Source organism: Aotus nancymaae, unplaced genomic scaffold, assembly GCF_030222135.1.
Source record: "Aotus nancymaae isolate 86718 unplaced genomic scaffold, 86718_ANA_hifiasm-v0.15.2.pri h1tg000040l, whole genome shotgun sequence".
Taxonomy (NCBI): domain Eukaryota; kingdom Metazoa; phylum Chordata; class Mammalia; order Primates; family Aotidae; genus Aotus; species Aotus nancymaae.
The window spans coordinates 17,073,904-17,097,075 of NW_026988454.1; the positions used below are offsets into that span (position 1 = coordinate 17,073,904).

General features: G+C 44.8%; 1 protein-coding gene across 5 annotated transcripts in view; it reads right to left on the reverse strand.

Annotated features, from left to right (window-relative positions):
- The window catches only part of PLEKHG1 (pleckstrin homology and RhoGEF domain containing G1), a 199,364-nt gene that overhangs the window by 5,963 nt on the left and 170,229 nt on the right, over positions 1 to 23,172 (reverse strand). For all 5 annotated transcript variants that reach the window (XM_012452308.2, XM_012452299.2, XM_012452322.2 and 2 more), the window contains exons 11-15: positions 22,248 to 22,281; positions 19,500 to 19,595; positions 16,250 to 16,288; positions 13,907 to 13,929; positions 7,734 to 9,357 (exon numbers count right to left, since the gene is read on the reverse strand). In XM_012452308.2, the coding sequence (XP_012307731.2) occupies positions 7,734 to 9,357; positions 13,907 to 13,929; positions 16,250 to 16,288; positions 19,500 to 19,595; positions 22,248 to 22,281 (1,816 nt within the window). The remainder of the gene's footprint in view (positions 1 to 7,733; positions 9,358 to 13,906; positions 13,930 to 16,249; positions 16,289 to 19,499; positions 19,596 to 22,247; positions 22,282 to 23,172) is intronic.

Sequence of the window (23,172 nt, forward strand, 5' to 3'; positions counted from 1 at the left end):
CAAGAATAGGACCTAGCAGTTACTTCCACATAAGCTTTTGCCACTTAAAATTAAGCCACGAGGTCATTCTTCCCTTTGCCCTGATTCTGAGTACAGATACTTCTAAATATTAATATATTACCACGCTATAAGTAGGAAATTCTTGGGCTGGCAGTGATTTAAGATGGGAGCCCAGAGATGTCAGTTTCAAGATCTGCCACCCTCCTCAATCCAGGTACCCACACAAACACCCTGGAATAAAAAACTCTAATGCGGGGGTATCCAATCTCTTGGCTTCTCTGGGAGACACCGAAAAAAGAATAATTGTCTTCAGCCACACATAAAATACACTAACAGTAGTGATAGCTGATGAGCTTTTAAAAAATCTCAAAAAAAACAAAAACCAAACAAAAAAACCTTAATTTTCTTTTTTTCTTTTTAAAATAAAATAAATACTGCCACCAACTCTCATCTTTTTTTCTTTGTAGGCCGCATCTTACAGTGAGAAAAACATTACTGTTTTAAGAAAATTTACATATTTTCTGAATAGGTCATAAATAAGAAAAAAAAAAGTAAAAAAAAAAAAAGTTTGCAAATTTGTGTTGGGCCACATTCAAAGCTGTTCTGGGCTGCCACAGCCTGTGGGGCATGGGTTGGACAAGCTTCCTCTAATGCATCCTGTATCTTGCTCAGACCACACTGATACAATCTCTGTGAAGGAAGTGTATCCTATATATGATAACCAGCAGGTAACACTGTTTTCTTCTTCTTAAACTATTTACATTTTTAGTGATGTGTTATTAGTAAATTATTTCTTTAAAAAAAAATTTTTTTTTTAAAGACAGGGTTTCACCATGTTGGTCAGGCTGGTCTTGAACTCCTGACCTCAGGTGATCTGCCCGCCTTGGCCTCCAAAGTGCTTGGATTACAGGCATGAGCCACCACGCCCGGCCCAGAGTAAATTATTTCTTGAACTTAAACTATTAATAAATGCTCATTTAGGTGAGTTTTGCCATTTCTTTTGAGTCTATCTTCCATGAGTAGAGAAAACAACTTGTTATTGTGTGACCTTTAATTGCAACCCCAACCCGTCACCCCTATTCCCCACAGTCAAGGTAAATAGTCTAACTTCTCATTACAGACCTATATGCAGATCCTTTGGAAGAACAAATTCTTTGGAAGAACAGAGATTATTAGTTTTGAAATTTCTAGTTACAAAAACTTGAGAAATTATTCCTTAAAAGGCGCAGTAAAGACTCTTAATATTAATTAGGGTTTAGCAACATGGTAAGAGTGTAAAAGTCTCCATAGACACCAGTGTGCCCATGGTAGCCATCTTGAAACCTATAGTATTTCATTAACTATGAAACCCAATCAAAAGCAGCTGGACCTTTAATATAGTCATTGGTTAGCAGACCCACCTGAAAGGCAGATCGCCTGCTCAAGCATTCTCACATACACTATAGCCCCGAGCCTGATCCCACAGCTGAATCAGCAAGGCTCTGAACTTCCACAAGTTTCCAAGAAGATGACAATTTTGGAAAATGTAGCAGAACTTAAAAAATTTAAGCAAACTATTCCAGTATCCAAATTTAACCATAAAGTCTTGTAAGAACAAGCAGATCTTGATTATAGCCCAGATAATCTGACATCACATATCATCCAAAATATCCATAGTATTTCCCATGCCTTTGTCTTTCTTATTATACTCTCCTCATCCTTTGCTTAATCAAATCCCACCCATCTCAAGATTGTCCGTAAGCCCTATCCTTCTTATTTGAATCCTTTTCTGATTTCTCTTCTCTGAAGTCATATATAGTGTGTACCTAGCTGTTGGCTGTGTGCGCACACACACATGCAGACACACACAATTTGTGTTGCTGCATTGCTTATTATTTTGTGTAAGTTACTTTATTTTTTTTTTAGATGAAGTCTCGCTCTATTGCCCAGACTGGAGTGGCATAATCTCGGCTCACTGCAACCTCCACCTCACGGGTTCAAGTGATTCTCCTGCCTCAGCCTCCCTAGTAGCTGGGACTACAAGCGTCCGCCACCACACCTGGCTAATTTTTGTATTTATAGTAGAGACAGGGTTTTGCCATGTTAGCCAGGCTGGTCTCGAACTCCTGACCTCAAGTGATCCACTGGCCTTGGCCTCCCAAAGGGCTGGGATTACAGGTGTGAGTCACTGTGCCCAACTATTTTATGTAAGTTACTTTAATAGTCTCTGAGCTTTTCTTTTTCTTTCTTTTTTTTTTTTTTTTTGAGACAGGGTCTTATTCTATTGGCCAGGGTGGAGTGGAGTGGTACAATCATAACTCACTGCAGCCTCAAACTCCTGGGCTCAAAAGATCCTTCTGCCTCACCCTCCTGAGTACCTGGGACTATAGGCATAAGCCACTGTGCCTGGAAATTTTAATTTTTACATTTTTTGTAGATACAGGGTCTCACTATGTTGCCCAGGCTGGTCATGAACTCCTGAGCTCAAACGATCCTCCTGCTTTTGCCTCCCAAAGTGCTGGGATTACGGGTGTGAGCCACCTCGTCTGGCCTCTGAGCTTTTGGTCTGGGAGAACAATGCTGTACATTTTGTTCAGCTCCCCATAGAGTGCCTAGCATGGTTCTAGACTGAAACTGGTCTCAATAACTAATTCATTACTCAGATTTTTTTTTCATTCCCTCCTTTATTTTACTTATTTTTTTGAGATGGAGTCTTGCTCTGTTGCCCAGGCTGGAATGTAGTGGCACAATCTTGACTCACTGCAACTTCTGCTTCCCTGGGTTCAAGCAATTCTCCTGCCTAGGCCTCCTGAGTAGCTGGGATTATGGGTGCATGCCACCATGCCTGGCTAATTTTTGTATTTTTAGTAGAGATGGGGTTTCACCATGTTGGCCAGGCTGTTCCGGAACTCCTGACCTCAAGTGATCCGCCCGGCTCAGCTTTCCAAAATGCTGGGATTATAGGTGTGAGCCACTGCACCCAGCCTCCTTTTCTTTTAAGCCTGGTATTAAAAATGATGTACTTTCCTGAGACCATACCATTGGGAGTGGAAAGGTGGCCTGCAAATCAGGTCATAGCAGAAAAAGGGGAAGCAAGAAGACAGCTAAAATGTTTCCTATAGATAACTCGTAATGGGCACAGTTTCTCTTTGGATGACAGAGGTGACCATTTATCAATTTTGAATAAAAGGTATCTCACTAGTAGGCAATACACTTGCTGATCTAAGGGGGTTTTTGTTTGTGTGTTTCAGCTTGACCTTCTAAGAGAGTCTATAGTTTGCATGATGCCTATGTGAACAAGAGACAAGCTTCCAGAGCGTCAGCTGTAATTAAACAGCCAGGCTGAGATGACATCTCTGGCCTAAAAAGCTTAGTATTAGTCAGCTGAGTTGAGGTTCCCCCATATCTTTAGTTCTAGTTTGTTTTTTTTTGAGACAGAGTTTTGCTCTTGTTGCCCAGGCTGGAGTGCAGTGGCATGATCTCGGCTCACTGCAACCTCCACCTCCCAGGTTCAAGCCATTCTACTGCCTCAGCCTCCCAAGTAGCTTGGATTACAGGCATGCACCACCATGCCCAGCTAATTTTTTGTATTTTTAGTAGAGACAGGGTTTCTCCATGTTGGTCAGGCTGGTCTCGAACTTCTGACCTCAGGTGATCCGTCCACCTTGGCCTCCTAAAGTGCTAGGATTACAGGCGTGAGCCACCACGCCTGGCCTTAGTTTTAACAGCTTGTATAGAACATATACATCATCATTACATGACAATTGCAAGGATGTCTCTGGTTTTTGTTTTGAGATGGAGTCTCACTGTCGCCCAGGCTGGAGTGCAGTGGCATGATCTTGGCTCACTGCAACCTCCGCCTCCTGGGTTCAAGTGATTCTTCTGCCTCAGCCTCCTGAGTAGCTGGGACTATAGGCACACGCCACCACGCCTGGCTAACTTTTGTATTTTTAGCAGAGATGGGGTTTCATCATGTTGGCCAGGTTGGTCTCGAACTCCTGACCTTGTGATCCACTCGCCTCAGCCTCCCAAAGTGCTGGGATTACGGGCGTGAGCCACCATGCCCAGCCCTTATTGCCTTTTCTTGAGATTCAAAAGTTGGAGTTCTTATGATCCCAGATAAAAATTTAGAATAATCTTTGCTGAGGGAAGTATCGAACATACTGTTTTCTAGACAGAGGAATAAAATCAATGTTTCTGATGTTGCTCAAGCTGTAGACAAAAGCATAAAATTGTGCCTTCCTTACTCTACACGGGAGGAACATTTCTTAAGTCTGTATGGAGTTTTCTCCCATGTGAAATATCACCAAATATCCAGAAACCCAAAGGCCTCCTTTGTCTCAAAGCCTATCCAGAGGGAGGTCTGATGGATCAAGATGGCCAGCATGCTATGACAGGCTCTAAGATGTGGGAGCAACTGGACCTGGTTGGGTGATTTATAGGCAGAAATTGGACCCGGGGCCTGGGGACCCCGGCTAGAGAGTTCAATAAAGATGCTCGAGAGTTTCGGCAGGTGAGTAAGATGCTCCTCCTTCCGCACAGCACCGAGAGCAAGCTCCTGGCAAAGTGGCAAGGCCCACTCGGAGAAGTCTGGAGAATCGGTCCATTCGATTACGACGTCCTGTGCCCAGATAAACAAGAAAGAGAAAAGGAGTCATCATGTCAACTGCTGGAAAGCCTGTTGGGCACAGGAAGTGGTCTCCATCACCCAGCTGGAGGAGGTGTGGATATAACTCGGCAGGCCCTAGGGATGTGCCCCTGCCAGGCGGCAGGGAAGACTGCACTCTCAGAAGATGACTCTGGAGAGATTCCCTCCTCCTTGTTGGGGAGAATGTCGACAGGAGCCCACCGTGTCAAGAAAGGACCCAGATGCAAAGCTGAGAAAAGATCCTGGAGGATCCCAAGACAGCATCAGCAGGCAAAACAAAAAGGAGAGCCAACCAAAAGCGAAAAGGAAACCCCAGTGTGGAATCATTTCATACGTAAAAGGTGGGTAAAAAAGAAGACTATTTAAGGTAGTCATAGGCCCTGATGATTCAGTATCAGAGGACGTGATTCTATCAAGATTGGAGCTTTGTATTTTAACAGATGGTCCATATTCAAAACAGCCTGGCCCAGGGCATTACTACTTTTTCAATGGCAGTCTGTGGGCGTAAGCCATCATCATCCAACACTTCAGCAGTACATTTTCTCTTATTCTGAAGAGCCCCAACCCAGACTTAGTCAACGCTTGCAGTTGCCAACGTACAACTGTTTCTAAGGCCATATACTCCCTGCTCCACCAAAACTGTTCTCCTGCAGCTGGAACTCAGTCACTTTCTCTGTAACAGCAAACCACCTTAGCAACACTAGCGTCGGAAAAGGGACTTGAATTACTCATAGCGCACCATTGCAAGGAGAAAAACACATGCATTCTAGTCTCACGTGCATACAAAAATCACCATTAACCTTCATTTCATTAAGAAAAAGAACTCAGAGTCTGTGAAATCCTTCAGGCATCAATTCAAGGATTTCATTTCCCTATCTGTTAAGAAACTGTACTGAAGATTAAAACTTTAGACAATTCTTAAATACTCCCAAACTTAAAAAAAAAAAAGTTCCCTACAGATTCTTGTTGTGCAACTTGTGGATTCATTTAAGATGTGGATACCCCCTTCCTATTCTTCAGTTTCCATCAAGGTCAGTAAGTCAGTTCCAAAGACAGGATTTAATAGTTCAGTGTCATCAACCTGTCCTGATGTGCTGTTAATGAAGCTAATTATCTGAGTCTCTCCTGACACTAAGCCATCACCCAGCTTTTACTTTGTAGAACAGACTCTCTAATTTGATACTGAGGTGGTCCTTTGTTAGAAAATCTGGGGCAGGATTTCTTAAAATATGATGAAGAGGCCATACTGTTTGAAATGCATATTCCTAGGCCTATAGCCAGAAATCTCTCTGTGTCTGGAGGTAAAAGCTCCTCAGGTGAGAGCCACTACCCTTGGACTTTTCTTTCCATGACAATCAGGGACTTTATTCACAGCTGTGCTCTTCCCTGGAGATCAGTGTCAAATTCTAGCCTTCAGAAAAGTCAGACCATGAGCATCTCATTCCCATAGTCCCGATATTACCAATATTACACCTAAGTTTCTGGTCTGGTGTGCTCCACAACGGAGTCTAACTAAAGCATTAAACTCAGAAGCATATATGAAAAACGAAATGAGATGGTGTAAAATGCATTATAGCAGCTCTTTCAAAAACTTGAGTAGTAGGCCAGGTGTGGTGGCTCACAACTGTAATCCTAGCATTTTGGGAGGCCAAAGCGGGAGGATCACTTGAGCCCAGGAGTTTGAGAGCAACCTGGGCAACATGATGAAATCCCATCTCTACAAAAAACAAAACAAAACAAAACAAAACAATCAGTGGGATGTGGTGGTGCACGCCTGTAGTCCTAGCTACTAGAGAGGCTGATGCGGGAGGATCACCTGAGCCCATGAGGCAGAGGCTTCAGTGAGCCATGTTCACGCTACTGCACTTCTGCCTGGGTGACCGAGTCAGACCCTATCTCAAAAAAAATAAAAAATTCGTAATTGAAATATGTGAGAAAACAACTGATTTATAGTGTGAGCAGCTACAGAAAGTACAATGGCTGGGGTGGTGGTTCACATCTGTAATCCCAGCACTTTGGGAGGCTGAGGCAAGAGGATTGCTTGAGCCCAGGAATTGAGACCAGCCTGGGCAACAGGTGAAACCCTTTCTCTTTTTTTAAAAAACTTTTTTTCTTTTTTTAAGTGGACTACCTGTCAAATGAAACCCTTTCTCTACAAGAAATATAAAAAGTAGCTGAGTGTCGTGGGGAGTGCCTCTGGTCCCAGTTACTCAGGAGGCTGAGGTGGGAGGATTGCTTGAGCCTGGGGAGGTTGAGGCTGCAGTGAGCTGTGACTGTGCCATTTCACTGTAACTTGGGTGACAGTGAGATCCTGTCTCAAAAAAAAAAAAAAAAAGTGTGCTGCCAGGCACGGTGGCTCATGCCTGTAATCCCAGCATTTAGGGAGGCCAGGGTGGGTGGATCACGAGGTCAGGAGTTCAAGACCAGCTTGGCCAACATGGTGAAACCCCATCTCTACTAAAAATACAAAAATTAGCCAGGTGTGGTGGCATGCACCTGTAATCCCAGCTATCAGGAGGCTGACGCAGGAGGATTGCTTGAACCCAGGAGGCGGAGGTAGCCAAGATAACGCCATTGCACTCCAGCCTGGGTGACAGAGCGAGACTCTGTCTCAAAAAAAAAAAAAAAGTGTGCAAAAAAAATCCTCTCTTTTTGTTAGCAGGAGTAGGCATTTTTGTTGAGATCCTGAAGCAAGAAACAACGTTATTCTATATGCTTCCAAATCTTAGAAGATCAGACACACTACTCCTCCTCATAAGACATTACTGATACACCAGAAAAACTGGAGATGTCACAGGTTAAAACTGATTTCTTTTTTCGTACTTTAGATTATCTTAGAGAAAATTCTTTCTTAAAATATTATCTCTGCAGTTACGACATTACACACACACCACCACCCTCTGAGGCCAAATCACACCACAACCTGCAGAATTCAGTGGAGGTGAAGTGGCGAAAGGCCGGTGTGCTCTGTCTGTGGCCTTACTTTGAGATCACAAAGCTTGAGTGTCAGTGTTCTCACAGGTGTGTCCGTTTTAAGGACATCTGAAATCTGAAAACCGCTCTCGCCTCTTACTGTGGAGAAGGAAGAAGGGCAGGGTGCACATACCAATGGCGGGCCCTCCTTGCTTCTTCTCTTCCAAGATGGCAGCCAGGTCTTTGTGCACAGATTTCTGATGCTGACTGGCCAGCGGCTGCTCCAGCTCTGGACTTCTCACTTTTAAAAGTTGATTTGCCTTCTTAATCTTCTGACTGTACTGCCGAGCCATCATAAACACCCTGCTTTTTGTCTTATCTATGGCCTCCATCCCCGGGTCAGGGTTTTCTGGGTCTGTTTGAGACAGGCCACTGCCGGCCAGGTCATAGGGATTGTCCATGAGGGGTATCTCACTGGCCAGAGAGATCCGGTTGAGGCTCAGACAGGAGCCTTCTTTAGAAATCAGGTCTTCCTCAAAGGGGCAGTTGGCGCGGCTGGCTCTGCCGGGCCTGCTCTTCACAGGCGTGAGGAGAGCCTGGCTCTCAGGCAGGGACAGTGTGGACACAGTGCGCCCCGCATCCCGGCTCAGCTCAGGGGTGCTCTCTGCGTGCAGCCTGTCCGGCACGTCATCCTTGCTCACAGGAAACGCTGCAAGGAGACGGTCTCTGGCCTTGTCTTCGTTTTTCTTGATGTAATTTTCCAGGTCATTCCAGATTTCATCGACTTCTTCAGACAGTTTATCAGATACAGGCTTCTCGGACATGGACAAGTTACAGCGGGGAGAGTCGTAGAGGAAACTCAGATAATCATGATCGGGGGTGGCCTGGTGGTAAGGGGCTTCGTCCTCACTGAACTGGAGGCTGCCTTGGGAAACAAATGGCCTCAGGCTGTCACAGCACACGAAGTCGGCCTCCAGACCCAAAAAGGTGTTCCGCTTGGCACGCTTTAGGCTGCTGGACTTAAAACCCAGAGACGGAGGATCTGGGAGCCCTATGGTATCGTAGATATTCTCCTCAGCCGCCTGGAGTTCACGCGTGCTCTGGCTGGATGCCTCTCCACCTGAAAGCGCGCCATCCTTTTGTGCGTAAAGAGAGCTGTTACTGTGGCCAGCTTGCTTCTTCGTGAAGGCTAGCTCTGGGGTGCTCTTGGGGCGAACAGAGTCCCGGGCTGATTTGGAGGGAGTGGATTCAGCTTCCTCCCGCTTAGCAGCCATCAGTTTTAAGTCCTCATAACTGATGTTATCATAGACATGGTCTATGTCATCAATAGTCAACTCCACGGATGACCCAAAGAGAGTCATCTCCTCCCGCCCTTCTGTTTTGAGGCCGTTCTGCAGTTCCCTCGTTCTGTCACTAGTTCTTATTTCAGAAGGGCAGGTGTTGCTCTCCCCAGCACTGCTGGCCCGCCTGACAACCCTGTGACCAGAGCTGGAGGTCTCAGTGGACTCAATCTGTCCCATATGCCAGCTGCAAGGGCGACTAGAAGTGCTGTCTTCACAGAGTCTGGCAGAGTTCAGATCTGAAGAGGAAAAGGATGGCACGAACATCTGATAATCATCTTCGTCATCCTCGTTTTCCTGCGGGGACCGTCGGCTGGGAAACAAGGCTTGCCTGATCTGGTGATCGGTCCAGATGTTTCTGATGGCTCCACCTGCTCGAAGCACACTGATCATGGCAGAACTGCTAGGCTGACTGTTTCTCTGGGCAGGAGATGGCCTTGTTGAAGTCAGCTGGGGAGATCCTTCCTCTCTAGAAACCTGAGGAAGATGAAAACATATCAGCTGAATGACAGCACCATGGAGAAGACACATAGCTCAGGAATTTCTAGACTTTAATATTCTTTTTAAAAATTTTTTTATTATTATTATTTATTTATTTATTTATTTAGAGACGGGGTTTCACCATGTTGGTCAGTCTGGTCTCGAACTCCTGACCTCAGGTAATCCACCCGCCTCGGCCTCCCAAAGTGCTGGGATTACAGGTGTGAGCCACTGCACCCAGCCGACAAAACACTTTTAAAGAGTAACAAAATTATTTTGTGTTTTTTCACAATAGCCAAAAGTGATCCTTCTAAGATGGTCCATCACAGAAAATTCCCAAAGGTTTTAGAAAATTAGAAAACCTGAATTGTTAACATTGAAGTATCTTTTTAAGGTAATTACACTTGAAATGAAAATAGCAGTTTTTCGGAAGCTGTAAATTTACATCAAGTTAATCATTAGGAAAATTGAAGATGCTCTTAGATTAAGAAGTAATCAGCCAGGCATAGTGGCTCATGTCTGTAATCTCAGCACTTTGGGAGGCAAAGGTGGGCAGATCGCTTGAGTCCAGGAGCTTGAGACCAGCTTGGGCAACATAGCGAGACACCCTGTCTCTACAAAAAATTAAAAAAAAAAAAGTAATATTCAGACTGGACATGGTGACACACAACTGTAATCCCAGCACTTTGGGAGGTAAAGGTGGGAGGATCATGTAAATTAAGGAGTTAGAGACCAGCCTGGGGAAACATCGTCAGACCCTGTCTCTACGCAAAATAAAAGAATTAGCCAGGCGTGGTGGCACATGCCTGTAGTCCCAGTTACTTAGGAGGCTGAGGTGGGAGGATTCCTGAGCCTGGGAGGTTGAGGCTGCAGTGAACTGAGATTGTGCCACTGCATTCCAGCCTGGGTGACAGAGCAAGACCCTGTCTCAAAATAAATAAATAAATGTTAAAAAAAAAAAAAAAAGAATGAACATATGGTTGGTTATAATATTGAAAGTAATGCCGGGCACGGTGGCTCACGCCTGTAATCCCAGCACTTTGGGAGGCTGAGGCAGGTGGATCACGAGGTCAAGAGATCGAGACCATCCTGGTCAACATGGTGAAACCTCGTCTCTACTAAAAATACAAAAAATTAGCTGGGCACGGTGGTGCATGCCTGTAATCCCAGTTTCTCAGGAGTCTGAGGCAGGAGAATTGCCTGAACCCAGGAGGTGGAGGTTGCAGTGAGCCGAGATCGTGCCATTGTACTCCAGCCTGGGTAACAAGAGCGAAACTCTATCTCAAAAAAAAAAAAAAAAAAAAAAAAAAATGAAAGTAATGGTAAAAATCACAATTACTTTTGCACCAACCTAATAATTTTGATACCTCAATTTTACCACAGCCAGGATGAACTTCTTTTTCCTGTCCTTCCACATTCTCAACATTTGAGCTATTTAACAATGATATTAGCTATCAAGTATAGAACACTATCTTTGTGCCAATTATTCCACTAATAAGTACTTTAAAGAACACGTTGCATTTAATCTTTATGACAGTTCTGTAAATTAGGAAGCTAAGTCCTGGTAAGGTTAAGCAATCTGCCTGTAGTCACACACTTTATAAATGGCAGAAATGGATTTGAATCCATATCTTAATCCACAGCTTATATGTGAGCTTAACCACCTCATACACACATGTACACAGCCTCAGAATATATATTCTGGGAGAAATATTAAGCTATTCTTAAGGAATATTTCCCTGTTATAAACTACTTATGTATTTATTTATGAGACAGAATCTCACTCTGTTGCCCAGGCTGGAGTGCAGTGGCACTATCTCAGCTCACTGCAACCTCTACTTTCTGGCTCAAGTGATCATCCAGCCTCAGCTTCCCAAGCAGCTGAGTGTGGTAGTTCAGTCAGGGTGGTGGCAAAACTATTAAGGGAAAAATATTAAAGAAAGTTATAGAAAACAGTCACAGACCTTCTTGGAAGGCCGGAAGGTTTTGTAAAAGCCTCAGGATAGAATTATGGCTGAAGGCAGCCTAATCCTCTTTGAGCTAATAGCAAAAGTAAGTAATAAAAGAATGTAAGGCAATTTATCTAAATAGCTTGTTTACTCATGTGGTCCTAAAAACTAACCTTTAATCTTTCGAGGACCAGATGGCTCTCTCCAGGTGAGGGTGACCAGATTTATCACCTGCAAATGGTGTCTGCTTTCGACCTTGGAACTTGGCCTTTAATCTTTACCCTCTACTGGTGTTGACTCAAAGTCTATCATTTAATGTGTGTTGAATAAAGGCTGGGAAGGCCAACATGTCAGGGCTGGCAGCTGTTAACTCCTTTGGGTGAGTAGCCACAGTACCCCTAGCCTGCTCTTCCACTGTACTCTGCGTCTGAGTGAATTTGTTCATCCGTAGTGGGGTTGGGGTCTGCCTCTTAGACCCCGACAGCTAGGACCACTGGCACAAGCCACCACATCTGGCTTATTTTTGTATTTTTTGTGGAGAGGGGGTTTTGCCATGTTGCCCAGGCTGATCTTGAACTCCTGAGCTCAAAGTGATCTGCCCACCTCAGCCTCCCAAAGTGCTAGGATTACAGGCATGAGCCACCACGCCTGGCTGTTATAAACTCTTTAACCATCAGTAAATCTGCTCTCCTTAAATTTAATATACCTTCAGCACATTACTATTAGGAGATGGAATTTTACCACAAAAAAGAGCATGGTGCTCTTTTTCTTGTCTTCTGATTTTATAAGGTTTGGTTATACCCATATGGACCTGGCTTGAGCCCTGCTGTAGAAAGTTTCCAAGCAGCTCTTGAGATTGAATCTCTAGAACTCTTTGATGGAGAGATTCCTTCTTTTAGCACTGAGAGGGGCTTGGCTCTACAATCCTACTATGGCTGCTTTTAAGAGCAGGGAGCCTTCTGCAATGACCCCACTTATGAAATCAAAACCTTATGCCATGTTTCAGGACAATGACCCAATTAATATTAATAAATTTCAAACGTTTCCAAACAAAAATATGTACTACCTGAAAAAAAAATGCACACACCTGAGCCATGACAAAACAGTTAATGATAAGACTATGTTTGCCTGGGTGTGGTGGCTCATGCCTGTAATCCCAGCACTTTGGGAGGCTGAGGTGGGTGGATCACCTGAGGGCTGAGTTCAAGACTGGCCTGGCCAACTTGGTGAAACCCCCTCTCTACTAAAAATACAAAAATTAGCTGGGCATGGTGGTGAGTGCCTGTGGTCCCAACTATTAGGCTCCTCAGGAGGCGGAGGCAGGAGAATCACTTGAACCCATGAAGCAGACGTTGCAATGAGCCAAGATTGTGCCACTGCACTCCAGCCTGAGAGACAGAGTAAGACCCAGTCTCAAAAGAAAAAAAAAAAAAAGATAAGACTATGTTGATTTTTATAGACATTTTCTTGGTTTTAATGGAAAGATATAGCATTTATCAACAGGGTCACTTTGGTTCTGTGCTATGCCAAGGTGTAAATGGGATTGTAGGGAGAGATTTACTTTTTTATTTTTTTTCCTTGAGATGGAGTTTTGCTCTGTCGCCCAGGCTGGAGTATAGTGGTGCAATCTCAGCTCACTGCAACCTCTACCTCCAAGGTTCAAGTGATTCCCCTGCCTCAGCATTCCGAATAGCTGGGATTACAGATGTGTATCACCACACCCAGCTAAATTTTGTATTTTTAGTAGAGATGAGGTTTCACCATGTTGGCCAGGTTGGTCTCAAACTCCTAACCTCAGGTGATCCACCCGCCTCGGACTCCCAAGGTGCTGAGATTACAGGCATGAGCCATTGTGCCCGGCCAGGAGAGATTTTCATAGCCATATTCTTCTAGATACAGAACATTAAACAAGGAACCATGACCATTTCTCTAAGAATTGTTAATTAAGTCAACCGAACAGTAGCCACACTGGACAAACCACTCAGCTCAGGAGAAAATATCTGTTCTTCATAGGTAATACAGTTGGATGTAATATCTCCCAATACAGTATATCATTCTTATTCTCCCTCTCCTAAGCTTTTGTCAGGGGAAGAACAATCAAAACTTGATATGGCAAAGTCTTATTCAATCACGTCATCACCTCTCATGTCAGCACAGAACCACATTCTTAGAAGGGGGCCTCTAGCCCTTGTGAATGAAGGCTCGTGCTTGGAGGAGGGAGTCATATCCAGGAGGCAGGGGCCTTGGTCTTACACCAGTGGAGGCAAAGGACAATGTGAGGTGGCTCATGTGAGCACTAGGCAGATACTATGCCCTCAGGTAAGGTTACAGCCTCTGAGGTGGGATGTGGGGCAGAGGATGAATAAATAATCATCTTGCTTCTCAGATGTGGGTGGGGGAAGGGAAGACGTCACTAAGGATGAGTCTTTGCTTAAATCAAATGTAAATAATTCAAAATCTAAAATACCAAATTTCCAAAATGTAAAATGACTGTTGACACTTGGAATATGGGCTGGGGATCAGAGAGATGGGGAAGTGACACGGATGAATGGTGTCTGAAATGAACATTTCCAAGTACGAAATGTGACAGAGCTTACCTTTCGGATGTCTTGTGCTGTTTCTGAAAAACAAAAGGTTTTTTTTTCGAGTTTGAGAATGAAAATGTACTTCCTATATAAGTAAGCACTAATGTTTTATAGGACTTAGAAACTTATTACTAATAATTGAAGCCCATGTGACTTTGGGGCCCTATAGATCTAATGTTTGGAAAACAGCTGTCAGCTCTCCCAGCTGCATACCCGCTATGCTATATGCATATGAGCGTTAGGCATCTTCCTGGATCCCTGACAGCCATGAACTAACTTGTGTTCAAGATGTTCCAAAAGCTTCTGAACAAAAATATGTTGTTTCCTGAAGAAAAAATGCACACACCTTAGCCCATACAATCATGTCGAGATGATGATGCTTCTGTTGATTTTTCCACGTTTTATTGGTTTTAACTGAAAGATGCAGCCTTCTTGCAACTAAGGAGTGCTGCAAGTGGAATTGTGGGGAGAGACTGACACAGCCACATCCTCACAGAAGACACCCCTATTGCTAGCCTGATTATGGGTGTCTCGTCTTTAAACATGATTACAGAAGCATATGAAGTCCTTCCCTCCCCACAGATCCCACCCTCAACGTAACAAGAGTTAACATCTGAATGTTTATCTTTCTAGCCCCTGCACTGCCCCATCCCACTACAATGACTGTTTGGCTTTTTTTTTTTTTTTTTTTTGAGATAGAGTCTTGCTCTGTCATCCAGGATAGAGTGCAGTGGCACAATCTTGGCTCACTGCAACCTCTGTCTCCCAGGTTCAAGCAATTCTTGTGTCTCAGCCTCCCCAGTAGCTGGGATTACAGGCATGAGCAACCACACTCGGCTAATTTTTCTATTTGTAGTCGAGATGGGGTCTTGCCATATTGCCCAGCTTGGTCTTGAACTCCTGACCTCAAGTGATCCACCCTCCTCAGCCTCCTAAAGTGCTGGGATTGCAGGTGTGAGCCACCACGCCTGGCCTGTATGCAATATGTAATTTTGTATATTCTGCTAAATATTTGAAGACACTTTTGTGAACAGGTAGAGATCTGCTTTATTTTTGACAGCTGTAGAATATTCCATGTAAGGATGTACTACAATTTCTTTAAATATATTTCTTACTGCATGGACATTTTTATAGAGTGTCCTATTACAAATACTGCACAGAACAAACTTGTACATAAATCTGTCCACATGTGAGTAAGTACATCTGTGCAGGTGAAACTGTTGGGTTAAGGGCAAATGTACATTTTAAATGACCATTACCAAATTTTGCCCCTGAAGCACTGCAAAAATTTACACTCTCATCAATAATTTTAGAGTGATTTTTTTTTTTTTTTTTGAGATGGAGTTTTGCTCTTGTCGCCCAGGTTGGAGTGCAAGGGCACGATCTTGGCTCACTGCAACCTCTGCCTCCCAGGTTCAAATGATTCTCCTGTCTCAGCCTCCCAAGTAGCTGGGATCACAGGTGCCTGCCACCACCCCCAAGCTAATTTTTGTAGTTTTAGTAGAGGTGGGGTTTCACCATGTTGGCCAGGCTGGTCTCGAACTCCTGACCTCATGTGATTCGCCCACCTCAACCTCTCAAAGTGCTGGGATTACAGGCGTGAGCTACTGCACTCAGTGGGAGTGATGATTTTTCTATGTTTTGGCTAACCTCATAGTTTTTTCCCTTATATTTATTTCATTTATATTGTGGTTTTTCAGATTATGAATATGGATGACAATTTAAAAATTTTATTGGCAGTTTGTGTCATTTATGAAACTGCCCAATTATATTCTCTGTATTTTTTTCTTAAAGAGTCCTTTGTCTTTTCTTTTTGATGTATGGGGTTTATACAATAGAAATATTAATGTCATTATGCCTGTCAAATATATTACAAGTATTTTATGTCATTTGACTGTACATTTTATTTTAAATTTTATTGTTATTATTATTATTTGAGACAAGAGTCTCACTCTGTTGCCCAGGCGGGAGTGCAATAGCGCAATCTCAGCTCACTGCAACTTCTGCTTCCCAGGTTCAAGTGATTCTCCTGCCTCAGCCTCCCAAGTAGCTGGGATTACAGGCATGAGCCATCAGGCCTGGCTAATTTTTGTATGTTTAGTAGAGATGGGGTTTCACCATGTTGGCCTGGCTAGTCTCGAAGTCCTGGCCTCAAGACAGTCAGCTGCCTTGGCTTCCCAAAGGGCTGGGATTACAGGTGTGAGCCACTGTGCCTGGCCTTTTTTGTTTATAGAGGTTAATCTTTTTGTAATCAAATCAAATCTGTCAATCTGTAATTAATCTATTTATTTTTGTGTGGTTTGATTTAGTGAATATCAACAAGAATGAAACAGGAAAATATATTTTATGACTTACCACTGGTCTTCAAAACTTTATGTGATCGTGAGGAAGGTTCTGGGAGACAAAACGAAGCCAGCATCATTCGCAAAACCAAATCAAACGTTTTTCTTTATGAAAGGATTGCAAGTCTATTGACAGATTAACAGAGCTCTAGAACTTTCATTTCAAATTTAACAAAATCCCCATGGCTCAGAGATACATAGGAACAAGACGCTCACTCTGCTAAAATGTTATAATAAACGTTACGCTGTGTTATCAGAAGTCGCATGATAGAAAAGCAAAATCTGACTTTATCAATCCTGTCACTAGCAGAGCGGCTTCCTCAGCATTCACTAACACCTACAAGTTGATGACGTTCAATTGTATATTCTTTATTTTTTTAGACAGAGTTTCGCTCTTGTTCCCCAAGGCTGGAGTGCAATGGTGCCATCTCAGCTCACTGCAACCTCTGCTTCCTGGGTTCAGGTGATTCTCCTGCCTCAGCCTCCTGAGTAGCTGGGATTACAGGCATGCGCCACCACACCCAGCTAATGTTTGTATTTTTAGTAGAGACAGGGTTTCGCCATGTTGGCCAGGCTGGTCTTGAACTCCTGACCTCAAGTGATCTGCCTGCCTTGCCTTCCTAAAGAGCTAGAATTACAGGCATGAGCCACCATGCCTGGCCTCAATTGTATATTCTTATGCCAGACCCTGTCTCAAGCGTTAGCCTTAGCAAACTCAACGTCTCCATCCCAGGTCCCCTGTCTCCCTTAGATCTGCCCCTTTATCTGCATCTCCTCTCTTGGTGATCGCTGACATCACCCTCCAGAGTTAGCAACCAGGCTGCCATTCATCATTTCTCCTGTCTTCATACATCATAGTCTTCGGGGTTCCCCATAATCCTTTCCCCAAATCACCACTTTTTTTTTTTTTTTTTAAATAAATAAATACATACATACATACATACATACATATGCTCTGTCACCAGACTGGAGTGCAATGGTGTGATCTCGGCTCACTGCAACCTCTGCCTCCTGGGTTCAAGCGATTCTCCTACCTCAGCCTCCTGAGTAGCTGGGACTACAGGCACCCACTACCATGCCCAGCTAATTTTTGTATTTTTAGTAGAGACAGTGCTTCACCATTTTGGCCAGGCTGGTCTCGAACTCACTCCTGACCTCATGATCCACCCGCCTTGGCCTCCTAAAGTGCTGCGATTACAGGTGTGAGCCACCATGGTCGGTCTCACCACTCTCTTAATCTAGGTCTGCATCTCTCACCAAGATGAGTACAACAGCCTCCTCTCTGGTCTCCCTGCCTACTTCATTCTCCACACGCAGCCAGAGTTATTTCTTGACACAGCAATCATTCTCAGAGTTTGCTGCTTAAAATCTTCCCACAGCTTGCAGGATCAAGTTCGAACCCTCCGTGAAGTATTGTCTTAGTTCAGGCAGGCTTGGGTTTCATCTGAAGCAGTCTTTATGCATTACCTACTTTACCCTATGCATGACGTACTGGGCCTCCAAAATCAGGCCCCCATCTGCAAATCTCTAGTTACCTCTCCTTCCATCTCACCTCACCCACCTCTTCCTCCACCCTGGCTCCATCCCACTCTCTCCCCAGGCTGAAGGACTGGCAACAGATGTCTGTCCTAAAGTACGCTGGCTCAAGCCTCAGGGCCTCCGCATATGCTGTTCCTGTCCCGTCTGCCTCCTGCGCTGCTGGATTCTGTCTCAGTTACCGGTTCTCTGCTCTGTGAAGCCTTCTCTCTCCTCCCTACAGGGTTAACTTCTCTCTTCTTTCTCTTGTTTTCGTCCCTCTTCTCTTCCTTCCATCCAACCAACTTCTGCAACATCTCCATTGCAGAGACTAGTATTCTTTTTATAGAGTCTTGCTCTATTGCCAGGTGCCAGGCTGGAGTGCAGAGGCGCAATCTCGGCTTACTGTAACCTTCGCCTCCCGGGTTCAAGCAGTTCTCCTGCCTCAGCCTCCTGAATAGCTGAGACTTCAGGAGCGTGCCACTATGCCCAGCTGATTTTTGTATTTTTTTAGTAGAGACGGGGTTTCACCATGTTGGTCAGGATGGTCTCGATCTCTTGACCTCGTGATCTGCCCGCCTCAGCCTCCCAAAGTGCTGGGATTACAGGCGTGAGCCACCATGCCCAGCCAGACTAGTATTTATTTGCTTTTGAGACTGAGTCTTGCTCTGTCACCCAGGCTGGAGTGCAGTGGTGAGATCTCGTCTCACTGTAACCTCCGGCTCCTAGGTTCAAGCAATTCTCCTGTCTCAGCCTCCCGAGTAGCTGGAATTACAGGTGTCTGCCACCACGCCTGTCTAATTTTTGCATTTGTAGTAGAGACAGGGTTTCACCATGTTGGCCAGGCTGGTCTCAAACTCCTGACCTCAGGTGATCCTCCAGCCTCAGCCTCCCAAAGTGCTGGGATTACAAGTGTGAGCCACCGCACCCGGCCTTATTTGCATTTTTTGTCTCTCCCACCATTAGCTCCTTGCAAGCAGGAGTCACATGGATTATTTACCCTTGCCTTCCTAGACCTTAGCAAAGCATAAAGTAGGTTATAAAAAAAAGACTGCTTCAAATAAAACCCAAAACATGTCTGAACTAAGACAATACTTCATGGAGCCTGGTGCAGCAAATATGAATTAAAACTTGAGCTTTGGGTATCTTTTGTGTGTGTCACTCATAGGGTGTGATTTTTCATTAGCAACAGCAAAGACGGTTTAAGTATCTGCAGGCCAATGGTAAGTCATTGTACAAAGCAAAATTAGTTGACCGGCATGCTTGATATTCACTGGGCAATATTAAGTAGAAATAGTTTTTTGTTTGTTTGTCTGTTTTGAGACAGAGTCTCACTCTGCCGCCTAGGCTGGAGTGCAGTGGCACGATCTTGGTCACTGAAACCTCCACCTCTCAGGTTCAAGGGATTCTCCTGCCTCAGCCTCCCAAAGAGCTGGGATTACAGGCACTTGCCACCACACCTGGCTAATTTTTATATATTTACTAGAGACAGGGTTTACCATGTTGGCCAAGCTGGTTTTGAACTCCTGACCTCTGGTGATCCACCTGCCTCAACCTCCCAAAGTGCTGGGATTACAAAGAAAAGAGTTTTAGAACAAACGCTTGTGAATCCCATCTTAAGGCAGCCTCAAATGTATTCAGACCATCGGTGAGCTGAGAAAGCAGACAGAACGTGCCCTCTTTTGTCACAAAGAGACTTTCCTTGCCAGTACCCCCTAGTATTAAAGTACAGACAATATCCTATTTACCCGATTTTCTTCTCAGCCGATGCGGAGCAGAACCTTCTTTAGAGCCACAGAGCGCTTTCGTGTCTCCCTCAGGACTGTAACAGAAGCCTGGATAGTCTGTGAAGATGACCATGAGCATCAGCAGGACTGCGGTGTTGGGGACGTCTCAGAAAACGGTTATGACTCATGTAGATTTCTATGGATTTTAGGTTTTTTTATTGTGTGTTTGTTTGTTTTTGAGACAGACTCTCACTCTGTTGACCATTCTGGAGTGCAGTGGCATGATCTTGGCTCACTGAGGACCTCCACCTCCCAGGTGCAAGTGATTCTCCTGCCTTAGACTCCCGAGTAGCTCGGACTACAGGCATACGCCACCATACCTGACTAATATTTGTATTTTTAGTACAGACGGGGTTTCACCACGTTGGTCAGGCTGGTCTTAAACTCCTGACCTCAGGTGATCCACCAGCCTCGGCCTCCCAAAGTGCTGGGATTACAGGTGTGAGCCACTGTGCCCGGCCTATATGGATTTATTCTTTTTCATCTGCCATGGATATGATCCTCCTTCCATAAGTGGTGCTGTATATGTATCTGAGGGCTTTTTGTTTACACTGAGACTTGTAGGAGTCTATGAGCTCACTGCCCTCTCTCCCTCCCTTCCCCCACATCCCCACCACCTCAGGCCCTCCTTTTTTACTCCTATAAATGGATCCCAAAGTGCTGGGTGAGGTGGCTCACACCTGTAATCCCAGCAAGGCACCAAGGCCAGCAGATCACTTGAGGTTAGGAGTTTGAGACCAGCGTGGCCAACATGGTGAAACTCTGTCTGTACAAAAAATATAAAAATTAGCTGGTAACGGTGGCATGTCCCTATAGTCCCAGCTACTCGGGAGGCTGAGGCAGGAGAATCGCTTGAACCTGGGAAGCAGAGGCTGCAGTGAGCTGAGATCATGCCACTGCACTCCAGCCTGACCAGCAGAGTAAGATTCCATCTCAAGAAAAAAAAAAAAGGCTATAAATCAGCTTTATCCTTCCTAGAAAGTGAGTTCCCTTCATGCCCCTGCAGAAATTGTTGTCTTCCAGAGCAATGACTCTTAATATTTTTCTAGACATCATTCCCCCGAGCATCTGACAAATGCTTTAGATTCTCTTATCAGAAAAGAAATTTTCATTTAATTTCATCAAGTTTGTGTCTTTGTACCATTTAAGGGATACAGAGACTTTAGGTTAAGGAACCCTGGTTTAATGATAAGGTACTGATGCATATTCAATGATCACCTGCACCCTAGCCTAGGGGCAAACAATTTACGACAAGCCATGAACGGGTGCTCCTCAAATTAGAAGTAAGGGGCCGGGTGCGGTGGCTCATGCCTGTAATCCCAGCCCTTTGGGAGGCGGAGGCAGGCGTATCACTTAAGGTCAGGAGTTTGAGACCACCCTGGTCAACATAGTGAAACCCCGTCTCTACTAAAAATACAAAATATTAGCCAGGCATGGTGGCACACGCCTGTAATCTCAGCTACTGGGGAGGATGAGGCAGGAGAATCGCTCCAGTCCAGGAGGCGAAGGTTATAGTGAGCTGAGATCACACCATTGCACTCCAGCCTGGGTGAGACTCTGTCTCAAAGAAAAACAAAATCAGGGGGAAGGCTCTTCAAAGGTATCTCAAGTTCAGAGAGATATTCTGAGGATCAAAAAGACCAAATGGGCTTCTCCAAAGTCAATGGAAAGTTTCATAATGTGGTCCTCTGACCCAATGGGCTGGCCTACTCTGCTCACATTCAGCCAAGTTCAAACTCAGGGCTGGGCAAATAATGTCACTGCTTCAGGCTGGGCTGCTCTGGCCCAGGCCTAGGCCTGGAAGAGATCCGTGTGGCACCAGTTAGTGGCTTGAAATAATTCTGGACACTCACAGAATTGAATCAGCTTCCGAGTGCTTGCCCAGAGTCTGGGATTCAGCAAATTGTTTTGCTGAATGGAGTTAGTCACAGTAATAGCCAACTTCTCCAGTTCCCAGCCTCCTTCATTTTTCCTCCTGATCTACACATGCCCATCCAAGACCTCGCCTTCTCTTCACAGTGTTCTTTCGCCTCTTTTCAGAGTGTTCTCTGACTCTGGGAGACGGAGTCTTGCAGTGGTGCGATCTCGGCTCATTGAAACCTCCACTTCCCAGGTTCAAGCAATTCTCCTGCCTCAGCCTCCTGAGTAGCTGGGATTACAGGTGGCCACCACCATGCCCAGCTAATTTTTGTATTTTTAGCAGAGACAGGGTTTTGCAATGTTGGCCAGGCTGGTCTTGAATTCCTGACCTCAAGTGATCCGCCTGTCTTGGCCTCCCAAAGTGCCGGGATTACAGGCATGTGCCACCACGCCCAGCCAAAGTGAGAAATGCATTGTGAAGCCCTGTTTTTTGGTGGTGGTAGAGGTGGGGGGTAAGAGTTGACCATGGAGACATAACTGACATTACTGGTTAATGCAGAAACCCAGACAGTGGCCAGCCATCAAGTGACTCAGATAAATCCGGGAGAACCAATGTAGAAAAACAAGCCAATGTGCTAAGAAGGGATGATACTGTCCACTCAATTGTTCAAACAGTGAATGGAGAGATACTATTTTCTCACTTCATCTACTTGATTGTAAAAAGAAAAGAAAAAAAAGGAGAGATACTGTTTTCTCACAATTGACATTTTCATGAACTTTAAGATAGAAAATGTGATAGATACAAATAGACAATGAAATTCCAAATTGTGTTAAGGAAATAAAACTTACGAACGGCATCCATTTCAAGGATTGCTTGCTTGGCCTGAAAGAGAGAAAGTGGAGCTGTAATTCTAATTGCTTTTTTTTTCTTCTTAAACTCCGAATCTCAACACAGATCTTATCCCACCTGAATAAATAGATTTTTAAATACGTTTAAAAACTCCTTATTTCTTTTAAGCATTAACACATAGTTCAGGGAATTCAGACAGATGAGCGCCCTCATGTGGGTGACAGCTGCTATACCATCGAGGCACCAGAGCTAAGACTGCACCCCCAACCCTGCGAAAGAGGAGGGAGGGAGGCTGGTTCCTAAGCCTGGCTGATCATTAGCACCCACTGGCCAGCTTATTAAAAATGCAGATTCTCACCACCCAACCCTGATCTACTGACCCAAAAGCTCAACACATGGAGCGTGGTATCTTTGTCATCAGCCCTCACCTCGACACTGGGGGCCTTGTATGGAGCCTGGTCTCCATTTTTTTTTTTTCTTTTTTGAGATGGAGTCTCGCTCTGTCACCCAGGCTGGAGTGCAGTTGCACGATCTTGGCTCACGGCAACCTCTGCCTTCCAGGTTCAAGCGATTCTCCTGCCTCAGACTTCCGAGTAGCTGGGACTACAGATGCCCACCACCATGCCCAGCTACTTTTTCATATTTTTAGTAGAGACGGGGTTTCACTGTGTTAGCCAGGATGGCCTTGATCTGACCTCGTGATCCGTTCGCCTTGGCCTCCCAAAGTGCTGGGATTACAGTCGAGAGGAGCCTGGTGTCTTTATCACCAGCCCTTATCACGACAGTGGGGGCCCTGTAACTATCTTGAGTTAATTGCAAAATGGCTGCTGGCAGTTTCCTGTCACCGCTGTCTTTCCCCTGTAGAATGCTATGTGATTATCATGAGCGAAGTCTCTGTTTCCCCCAACTCCCTGCACCTCCCAT